Consider the following 11,358-nt stretch of genomic DNA (forward strand, 5'->3'; position numbering starts at 1 on the left):
ATAATAAAAAATAAAATAAAAAATAAAAAAAAGGTAAAAGAAAGAAAAGGAATCATGCAGGTACTGGTGGGAACAGTGTCCCAGGAGAGGGAAAGGCAAGGAGAGCGAGTCCTCAAAGGCATCTCTGAGGAAGTAATATTTGAGCTGAACTTGCGTGACAAGGAGGACCCAGGCACGCACAGATCTGGGAGAAGAGCAGCGAGGTGAGGGGGCAACAATCAGAGCCACAAGAAGCCCCTGAAGAGAAGCCTGGGGCACTGAGGAGCCAGCAGGGACGACTCCTAGGGGTTGGCCTGAGCCACAGTGAGGCCATGCCACCTTCTGACAGTGGAGAGGGCAGGTCTGTGGGGTGCACGTGGTGGGCCTGGGGTCCCCGCTGGAAACAGCTCTCTTTGACACCATGAATCTGGGATGTTTGAACACCAAGTGGAGACATCAAGTCAGCAGTTAGAGCCAAGTGTCTGCCACAGAGACCTAGAGCTACAGGGTGAAGGAACATGCTGGGGAGCAGGGAAGAGGGTGTTGGGTGCTCAGCCATGCCCCACACGCCACCTCCAACCACAGCACCTCTGAGAACAGATTGGACCCTTCCTGAAAACAAAAACCAAAAGGGAAGAACGTGGGGGGTGGTGAGCTTCCTGTGGCTGCTCCAAGAAGTTACCACCAACTTTGCTGCTTAAACTAGACTTACTCTCTTGCAGTTCTGGAGCTCGGAAGTCCAAAATGAAGGGGCAGGCAGGGCTGGTTCCTTCTGGAGGCCCTTGCAGGGAGATCTGTTTTCTCTTCTGTCTCGACATCCTGCCCTCCTCTCTTGGCTGAAGGCCCTTGCTCCCCCTGCAAAGCGCATCCCTCCCGTCTCTTCTCTGTCGCCAAGCCCCTGGCCTCTGCTGTCACCAAGCCTCCTCTCCCTGCCTCCTGCCTTTGATTTCTTGCTTCCTTTTTTTTTTTTTTTGAGATGGAATCTCGCTCTGTCTCCCAGGCTGGAGTGCAGTCAGTGGGGCGATCTCGGCTCACTGCAAGCTCCACCTCCCAGGTTCACGCCGTTCTCCTGCCTCAGCCTCCCGAGTAGCTGGGACTACAGGCACCTGCCACCATGCCCAGTTAATTTTTTTGTTTTTTTTTTAGTAGAGATGAGGTTTCACCGTGTTAGCCAGGATGGTCTCGAACTCCTGACCTCGTGATCTGGCCGCCTCAGCCTCCCAAAGTGCTGAGATTCCAGGCGTGAGCAGCCGCGCCCGGCCTCTTGCTTCCTCCTTACGACGACTCCTGCAATTGCACACGGGGCCCACAGGATAATCCAGGATCCTCCGCTCATCTCAAGGTCCTTGATTCCACCATATCTGCAAAGCCCCTTTTACTGTGCAAGACTCAAGTGATCAGATACAGACATCCGTGGTGGCGGGACAGGCGGACATAGCTCAGCCCACCATGCGGTGTCAACAGTATCCAGCATGTGGGGTTTGCCAAACAACAACAAACCAAACCACCCAATTTTTACAAAACCCCGTGGCGTGCGAGGTTTCATGGCAGAGTGTTACAATATGTTCAAGTCCTAAATCCCAGGACCTCAGAAGCGACTGTATCTGCAGACATGGAACACGTCATGAATTTGCGTGTCATGCCTGCACACGGGCCACGCGAATCTTCTCTGTATCCAGTTTTAGTATGTGTGGTCTTTAAAGAGATGATTAAGATAAAATGAGGCCACTGGGGCGGGCCCTAATCCAATAGGACTGGTGTCCTCGCAGGAAGAGATTAGGGCACAGACATGCATGAAGAGAAGACGATGTGAGGACTCAAGGAGAATATACTGTCCACAAGCCAAGGAGACAGACCAAAGAGGAACCGGCCCCTCTGACACCCAGATCTCAGAGTTCCAGGCCCCAGAACTGTGAGAAAATACTTTCTGTTGTTTAAGCCGCCTGTTCTGCAGCGTTTTGATACAGCAGCCCGAGTGGACCCACATTCAAGACCACCACTGGGCAAGGCGTGGCTCACAAATGCAGGCTCCCAGCACAGCACACGGCCCTCACAATGCCAGGCTCCCAGCACAGCACACGGCACTCACAATGCCAGGCTCCCAGCACAGTGCACAGCCCTCACTCCTGGTCTAATGGCCTTCAACATTCTCTCCTGCGTCCATCCCTTCCACAGACATGCACAACCAAGTGTCTGCTCTGTGTGAGGAACACAGATAAAAGACCCCACCATCTAGACTCACCGCCTCAGGAGACAACCACAAAAAGTGAGTGACAGAGGAAGGAGCGACTGTTTGTGCCGCGGGAAAGATTTCAAGCCCAGGGGACGGCTCATCAGGACCTTCACCGTTTGGCAGCCAACTGGTCACCCAGGGATCAGGAGATGCCGCCCTGGGGCCGAACATTTCAGAAAAATAAACAACAGCGGGCAGACAGGCAAGATCCCCGCTCTATTTTTCCGAGGGGGGAGACAAACGGTAAACAGATGTTTCCTTTTTTTTTTTTTTTCAGACGGAGTCCCGCTCTGTCGCCCAGGCTGGAGTGCAGTGGCCGGATCTCAGCTCACTGCAAGCTCCGCCTCCCGGGTTCACGCCATTCTCCTGTTTCCTGATAGTGACAGGTGCTGGGGGGAAACTAGACTGGCTGGCAGGGTCGGGGGCAGCCCTGCAGGAGTCGGGCTGAGCTGGAACCTGAATGAGGAGAGGCTGCAGGAGGGGGAGGGGCCGGCACCTGGGGCTGGTTGTGGGAAGTAGCTGGCTGGATGGAGAAGCAGAGGAACACCCCAGGGGCTCCAGGAGGAGCAGGTAGGGAGAAGAGGTTTTTCTGAGGGGTGGAGTCGGTGGTTATATGTGCTGGGCCTTAAAGGACCATGAGATGGTTATTCATTACTATGTAACAAACCACTCCAAATGCAGTGGTTTAAACTACTTGTCTCTCATGATTATATGCTGGCTGCCTGGTGCAGCACTGTGCTGGTGTCTAACAACCTTCCCTCCAGAAGAAAACAAAAGCAATTAAAAACCACCCTGATTTGAAGCATTTACCAATTTCCACAGTGCAAACACTCCTCCCAGGGCCCATTCCCACCAGGCCAAGTGGGTAAGGCTGGAAGGGACGCCCTTCCACACCGGCCCCAGAAGCACACACCCTTGGGCGTGCAGTAACAGGCAGGTGCAGTGAACTAACTAGAAAGTGGTGCATTGGTCAGGCGCGGTGGCTCAAGCTTGTAATCCCAGCACTTTGGGAGGCCGAGACGGGCGGATCACGAGGTCAGGAGATCAAGACCATCCTGGCTAACCCGGTGAAACCCCGTCTCTACTAAAAAATACAAAACATTAGCCGGGCAAGGTGGCGGGCGCCTGTAGTCCCAACTTGGGAGGCTGAGGCAGGAGAATGGCGTAAACCCAGGAGGCGGAGCTTGCAGTGAGCTGAGATCCGGCCACTGCACTCCAGCCTAGGTGACAGAGTGAGACTCCGTCTCAAAAAAAAAAAAAAAAAAAAAGAAAGTGGTGCATCCTGAGCACTCATTGCCTTTGTTTTCAATGTAACTTAATTCTAAGTGTAGAGGATGCTTGAATAACGGTGTCTACCAGTTACCAGCACTAGGCACTCCTGGAGGTGGCTCCCCCGAAGATCACCTGGCTCCGTCCTGCTGCCGGTCAGCGCGCACGTCTGCAGGGCTAGGCTGCACTCTGCATGTGGCCGTCCGTCCTCAGGGAGGCAAGACGCGGCCTCTCTACACAGCTGCAGCTGCGTCAGAAGGCGCAGGAGCTAGCGTGCATGCCCAAAGGGAGCCCACGTGGAGGCAGAGGGCAGGGACCGCCCCGGGGACAGCCTTCTGGTTTCCGCATCAAGCCAGGCTGGAGGGAAGATCTACTCCCAGCTTCCTAAATCCACTCGTTCTCATGCTTTCCTTCCTTTCCCAGTGCAGGGCTCCCGGGGACCTAGTGGCCCTGGCAGTGACACTGGGGCCTCTTCAGGGAGGCGGCTGCAGCTGCCTCAGGGCCAGCATTGCTCCGCGCTCTCCAGGCTGCCAACCTGAAGCTGGGGGGGGCTGTCACCAGGAACCCCTGGCTGGCAGAAGCCCCTTCCAAACTCAGCTGCCTCTCTGCTTTGGCCACATACCTGGGGTGAATGCCGCGCTGTGCTGGGAGCAGCCCCTGGACCCCTGGCTCTCTCACACCTGGGCCCGATCTCTCCCATCCTGCTGGCCCTGAGATCATTAAGATGACTTAAAGCAGATTTAAAACAGCCTTTGTAGCTGGCCTAGGGAGGAGGGTTGGCCTGAATCCCCCAGTCTGTTTTAAGCCAATCTGCCCAGACTTCCTGGCTGCAGTCGAGCCCCCTCACAAAGGCCATCCCAGGGAGGTCTCACTGGGGTGGATGGGCTCACCTAGAACCTGAGGCCCCCTTCCCTGGCTTGGAGCCTGGGCAGCACACGGAGGGGTGGGCAGGGCTGACCCCTGCTTCTGAGGGGCACCAGGGAGCACAGAGGGAGCCGCAGGTGAGGAGCACGAGGGGAGATGGTCCGTGGGGCCAGCGGGCAGCTGCAGCCCTGCCCTGGGTTTGTTCCAAGGCTGGGCCAAGGAGCCAGGCAGAAGCAGTGGGATCTGCAGCGGCTGCCAGGCTGTCCTCCAGAAAGCCTGTGGATGACCCAAGCAGCCACCCCACGAGGACAGCAGGGCTCCAAAACCACCACAGTGCGTCAGTCTTGCTGGGTGGGATGGCTGGGTCTTGAGGACAAGGAAGTACAGAAGCTCATGAAAACACGGGATGAGTTCACGGCCACCTGCCTCCATAAAACACGACTCCTTACCACACCGGGGGAGGACAACTGCCCCGGTCCCAAGGCCTCCTCCCTCACATCAGAGCCAAACCCAAGCTCTGTTCCGACTGCTCCAGGAAGAAACGCCCTTCACAGTGGGCCAGGAAATGGACTTCTCTGAAGGACTGAGGAAGCAGGAGTGAGTCCCTAGGACACCTGGAGCCCTGAGGCTCTCTGAGCTGCCCTGCCCTTCCTGAGGAAAGCTCCGCATCCTCTACAGGGCGAGCGTTTTTGTTTCTACTTTTTGGAGATGGGAAGGGGTAGAGTGAATACCATCTGATCTAAGACAGACACAGGGCAGCCCCAGCCGACTTCGTGGGTGTATGATGACCTCCCCTCTCAGCCTCAGCCCTGCACAAACTCGCAACCACTCCCCTCTCGGCCTCACCCCTGCACTAACTAGGTACCTCCCCACTCAGCCTTGCCCCTGCACAAACTCGGGACCTCCCCTCTCGGCCCCGCAGCTGCACAAACTCGGGACCTCCCCTCTCGGCCCTGCCCCTGCACAAACTCGGGACCTCCCCTCTCGGCCTTGCCCCTGCACAAACTTGGGGTTCTCTGCATGGCGGCTTTATGTGGTGCTCAGCTGAAGACAAAGCCTCTACACTGGATGAACAGGTTGTGGTTTCCCAGCACTGGCCAAATGAAGAGACCTGAGCAGGTTTCACAGGATGCTCGGACTTCAGGCCCCAACCTCAGGTCAGGCGTGACTCCATGGAGACACTGAGGGACAGCAGGCGACAGAGTAACCATCACTAGCAGTGAGGTGCTCGGAGCTCACTCTGCATAGGGCCTGCCTCCCTCACATGGAGAAGTGAGGCAGCCCCACACACGAGCCCAACGCGAGAGGGGAGGAGCAAAGGCGGCTCATTTATTAGAATATGCAAAAGAGAGGTCTTTCCTCCACAAACGCAGAGATACAGAGTGCTGCTTCTCAGTTCCTATCAAGAGCAAGTCAACAGTTGAAAACTGTATTCCTGAGAAGAAGCAAAAAAGTTACCAGTTTGCAAACAAGGATAACAGGTGATTTCAACAAAAGATAAAAAAAACTTTTTTTTCCAAAAATCAAAATTTCAAGTATTATTCCAGCTGACATGGCAAACCTAGCACAGGCGGAAGCCAAGGTGCCCCTCAGGCTCTGTAGGGTCTTGGAGGAAGGGCCCAGGCAGCATGAAGGAGCGGCGCATCCCGGGCCCCGCGTCCAGCCCCGGGCTCGGGGCCGTGAAGGGAGCGGCGCGTCCCGGGCCCCGCGTCCAGCCCCGGGCTCGGGGCCGTGAAGGGAGCGGCGCGTCCTGGGCCCTGCGTCCAGCTCCAGGTTCAGGGCCGTGGTCACCCACAGGTTAGCAAGGAGCGACTAACTTGACAGCCACGTCGAGGGTTAGCAGTTTTGGACACTGGAAGTTTTTTTTCAATAAACAGAAGCATATGCTTATTCTTTCAAATACCATACTATACCAAATTTTAGTCAATTTGTAAATTATAAATTATATTATTTGTGCTACAGTTTGTGATATTTAAATCTTATTAGAAGATAAGCACCAAACCTATTAAAATAAAAAATATATAAAATGCTGTGGTTTTCCCAACAGCAGAATATTGTGTACATCCTGTAGGCTGTAAACTTACGCTCCCTTCTCCTGAAACAATGTTTTTGATAAACTTTCCCCTTTCTCCCTTGAAACTCTTCCTGAAAACAGATTTCTGCTTTACCTGTAGTTACGGAAAACATACAAAAGAGCAAAACTGCCCCTCGGCGGGACAGCTGCGTGTCATGGAAAGGCTTCGTCTCTGCTGCTCACGCCACCACAAGCCCCACCCAGCACTCAGCAGGAGGGCGGGCTGTGGCCCCCAGGGCTCTGGGGAGGGTCTCACTCAGAGGGTGAAGCTCACAGAAGAGTCCCCCCAGAGCACCTGCCGGAGACCCTGCGTCCCTCAGGGGGCCGTGAAAACGCCCTGACATGTTTGTCTCTGTATTTTAAAAACACGCTCTCTTCGCCTTCAGTGCTGAAAGCTGCTCGGGGCCGCTGGATGCTTAGTTTTTGAACCTTGTCTGTTCACAGATATGATTGAATTTCCTGCAGGGAGAAAATGGCCAAATTACACAAAAGAGCATCAGAGAAGCATTCAAATAAATTACACAAGAGAGCACTGGAGAGGCATTCAAGTAAACCCATTCTGAAACCATACACAGAAAGAGCTACCTGAGAAAGAGCGTGTGTGCTTTCTACAAAATCAAAGCAACTAACCCCCGAAGGTAAACTTCTTTTTCCCTTTTAAAATTTTGAAACAGAAGTGAAACATCTGGCCACACACAGTGGTTCATGTCTGTAATCCCAGCACTTTGGAAGGCCAAGGTGGGTAGATCACTTGAGTTCAGGAGTTCGAGACCAGCCTGGCCAACATGGTGAAACCTCGTCTCTACTAAAACTACAAAAAAAATTTAGCCTAATGTGGAGGCAGGCGCCTGTAGTCCCAGCTACTCAGGAGGCTGAGGCAGGAGAATCGCTTGAACCCGGGAGGCGGGGTTGCAGTGAGCTGAGATCGCACCACTGTACTCCAGCCTGGGAGACAGAGCAAGACTCCATTTCAAAAAAAAAAAGAAAGAACTGTAAACATCTTAGATAATTTTTTAAGAGAAGAGAATAAAAGCTGCACCTCCTCGGGCATCCCTGTGGCATCTGCTGACAGGGCTGAGGCAGACACGCCAAGCTGGAAGGCCTGTGGCCACCTTTCCTCTCCACAGACCGTGGGCAAGGAGGACCAGCATGGCTCTGCTCTCCTGATGCACATTTCTACTGAAAATTGTCTGCCAGTCAACAGTGAAATCTTTTTTTGTAACAACATGGTCTCTTCCCCGTGCTGTTTGTGCTCAAACACAAAGCAAGGTTTGTATTCCACAAAATTCCTGCGAGGAAGGCACCTTCATCTGAGTCCTCGCAGCATCTCGTCCTGANTGCACAAACTCGGGACCTCCCCTCTCGGCCCTGCCCCTGCACAAACTCGGGACCTCCCCTCTCGGCCTTGCCCCTGCACAAACTTGGGGTTCTCTGCATGGCGGCTTTATGTGGTGCTCAGCTGAAGACAAAGCCTCTACACTGGATGAACAGGTTGTGGTTTCCCAGCACTGGCCAAATGAAGAGACCTGAGCAGGTTTCACAGGATGCTCGGACTTCAGGCCCCAACCTCAGGTCAGGCGTGACTCCATGGAGACACTGAGGGACAGCAGGCGACAGAGTAACCATCACTAGCAGTGAGGTGCTCGGAGCTCACTCTGCATAGGGCCTGCCTCCCTCACATGGAGAAGTGAGGCAGCCCCACACACGAGCCCAACGCGAGAGGGGAGGAGCAAAGGCGGCTCATTTATTAGAATATGCAAAAGAGAGGTCTTTCCTCCACAAACGCAGAGATACAGAGTGCTGCTTCTCAGTTCCTATCAAGAGCAAGTCAACAGTTGAAAACTGTATTCCTGAGAAGAAGCAAAAAAGTTACCAGTTTGCAAACAAGGATAACAGGTGATTTCAACAAAAGATAAAAAAAACTTTTTTTTCCAAAATCAAAATTTCAAGTATTATTCCAGCTGACATGGCAAACCTAGCACAGGCGGAAGCCAAGGTGCCCCTCAGGCTCTGTAGGGTCTTGGAGGAAGGGCCCAGGCAGCATGAAGGAGCGGCGCATCCCGGGCCCCGCGTCCAGCCCCGGGCTCGGGGCCGTGAAGGGAGCGGCGCGTCCTGGGCCCTGCGTCCAGCTCCAGGTTCAGGGCCGTGGTCACCCACAGGTTAGCAAGGAGCGACTAACTTGACAGCCACGTCGAGGGTTAGCAGTTTTGGACACTGGAAGTTTTTTTTCAATAAACAGAAGCATATGCTTATTCTTTCAAATACCATACTATACCAAATTTTAGTCAATTTGTAAATTATAAATTATATTATTTGTGCTACAGTTTGTGATATTTAAATCTTATTAGAAGATAAGCACCAAACCTATTAAAATAAAAAATATATAAAATGCTGTGGTTTTCCCAACAGCAGAATATTGTGTACATCCTGTAGGCTGTAAACTTACGCTCCCTTCTCCTGAAACAATGTTTTGATAAACTTTCCCCTTTCTCCCTTGAAACTCTTCCTGAAAACAGATTTCTGCTTTACCTGTAGTTACGGAAAACATACAAAAGAGCAAAACTGCCCCTCGGCGGGACAGCTGCGTGTCATGGAAAGGCTTCGTCTCTGCTGCTCACGCCACCACAAGCCCCACCCAGCACTCAGCAGGAGGGCGGGCTGTGGCCCCAGGGCTCTGGGGAGGGTCTCACTCAGAGGGTGAAGCTCACAGAAGAGTCCCCCCAGAGCACCTGCCGGAGACCCTGCGTCCCTCAGGGGCCGTGAAAACGCCCTGACATGTTTGTCTCTGTATTTTAAAACACGCTCTCTTCGCCTTCAGTGCTGAAAGCTGCTCGGGGCCGCTGGATGCTTAGTTTTGAACCTTGTCTGTTCACAGATATGATTGAATTTCCTGCAGGGAGAAAATGGCCAAATTACACAAAAGAGCATCAGAGAAGCATTCAAATAAATTACACAAGAGAGCACTGGAGAGGCATTCAAGTAAACCCATTCTGAAACCATACACAGAAAGAGCTACCTGAGAAAGAGCGTGTGTGCTTTCTACAAAATCAAAGCAACTAACCCCGAAGGTAAACTTCTTTTCCCTTTTAAAATTTTGAAACAGAAGTGAAACATCTGGCCACACACAGTGGTTCATGTCTGTAATCCCAGCACTTTGGAAGGCCAAGGTGGGTAGATCACTTGAGTTCAGGAGTTCGAGACCAGCCTGGCCAACATGGTGAAACCTCGTCTCTACTAAAACTACAAAAAAAATTTAGCCTAATGTGGAGGCAGGCGCCTGTAGTCCCAGCTACTCAGGAGGCTGAGGCAGGAGAATCGCTTGAACCCGGGAGGCGGGGTTGCAGTGAGCTGAGATCGCACCACTGTACTCCAGCCTGGGAGACAGAGCAAGACTCCATTTCAAAAAAAAAAAGAAAGAACTGTAAACATCTTAGATAATTTTTTAAGAGAAGAGAATAAAAGCTGCACCTCCTCGGGCATCCCTGTGGCATCTGCTGACAGGGCTGAGGCAGACACGCCAAGCTGGAAGGCCTGTGGCCACCTTTCCTCTCCACAGACCGTGGGCAAGGAGGACCAGCATGGCTCTGCTCTCCTGATGCACATTTCTACTGAAAATTGTCTGCCAGTCAACAGTGAAATCTTTTTTTGTAACAACATGGTCTCTTCCCCGTGCTGTTTGTGCTCAAACACAAAGCAAGGTTTGTATTCCACAAAATTCCTGCGAGGAAGGCACCTTCATCTGAGTCCTCGCAGCATCTCGTCCTGACGGCACTGTCTCCATCACTTCTACCTGAACTCCTTGGCCACAGGAGTGATTTACACAATCACCTAACCTAAGAGATGCTTCCTGACCTACACCTCCCCAGGGCAACGCAGATGGCGCCGTGAACCTCCTTTAGGACGCTGGGAAAGACACCACGTGAGGGTGACAATGTGACAGCGATCACAAATGCCTGCTCACGGTACGGATGAGAACCCCGCTGCGCAGCGCTACGCCGGGGGGCCTGAGGCCCTCAGTGACTACAGCCTCCGACTTAGAAATGGCCTGAAACGGTGGGGTGTGCCCCGGGTGCCCCAGACGACAGATAAACCAACTCCAGACAGGAAGACACAGAGGCGGAAGATGGAAATAAGACTGCATGAAATGAAGGGAGAAAGGAAGAGCAGGATTTCGAAAGGAAGAAGCAGTTCCTAAAGGACGCAACCTGAGAGCAGGATAATGACCACATCAGCGTATTTGTAAGCAGGCGGTGAACTCATTCATCACCCTGCAGCTGACGCCTGTGCCCCCAGCTGCACTCACATGGCGTGGTGAGCTTTCACCTGAGTGCGGCAGTTACGGCCCCAGTAGCAGTCAGGACGGGATGTTACAGCCACTGGAAAAACAGAAGGGTTACGCATCTATGAGATGTACTGCACACACCCACTCAACTACCTGAATTTCAGCAGAGACCCAAAGACAGACGTTGCGGCGGACACGCACAGCCTCTGGTCCCTCCAGAACTAGTTTCCTTGGACCGTTCTGAGATTTCAGGAAAGGAAACACATGTTTAACTAAAACCCAATTGAGGGTCAGGTGCAGTGGTTCATGCCCGTAATCCCAGCACTTTGGGAGGAGAGGCGGGTGAATCAACTGAGGTCAGGAGTTCAAAATCAGCCTGATCAACATGGTGAAACTCTGTCTCTACTAAAAACACAAAAAATTTGCCAGGTGTGGTGGTGGGCACCTGTAATCCCAGCTACTTGGAAGGCTGAGGCAGGAGAATCACTTGAACCCGGGAGAGGGAGGTTGCAGTGAGCCAAGACTGCGCCACTGAACTTCAGCCTGGGCAACACAGTAAGACTCTGTCTCAAAGATAAATAAATAAAATAAATAAAAATTAAAAAATAAAACCCAATTAAGGAAATAAAATTACCCCAGCTTTTTTTTTTTTTTTTT

At 52.6% G+C, this 11,358-nt stretch overlaps 1 protein-coding gene across 8 annotated transcripts in view; it reads right to left on the reverse strand.

The window, feature by feature from the left end:
* Window positions 1-5,653: 5,653 nt before the first annotated feature.
* CHFR (checkpoint with forkhead and ring finger domains) overlaps window positions 5,654-11,358 on the reverse strand; it is a 38,743-nt gene continuing 33,038 nt past the window's right edge. For 4 of the 8 annotated variants that reach the window (XM_017895645.1, XM_017895639.1, XM_017895638.1 and 1 more), the window contains exons 16-17: window positions 10,723-10,795; window positions 8,143-9,309 (exon numbers count right to left, since the gene is read on the reverse strand). In XM_017895645.1, the coding sequence (XP_017751134.1) occupies window positions 9,234-9,309; window positions 10,723-10,795 (149 nt within the window). In that variant the 3' untranslated portion in view covers window positions 8,143-9,233. Of the gene's footprint in view, window positions 6,879-8,142; window positions 9,310-10,722; window positions 10,796-10,854; window positions 10,942-11,358 lie in introns of those variants that run through there. The other 4 variants (XM_017895641.1, XM_017895640.1, XM_017895644.1 and 1 more) reach the window with 3 other exon arrangements.

Source organism: Rhinopithecus bieti, unplaced genomic scaffold (genome assembly GCF_001698545.2).
Source record: "Rhinopithecus bieti isolate Rb0 unplaced genomic scaffold, ASM169854v2 scaffold_27038, whole genome shotgun sequence".
Classification (NCBI taxonomy): Eukaryota; Metazoa; Chordata; class Mammalia; order Primates; family Cercopithecidae; genus Rhinopithecus; species Rhinopithecus bieti.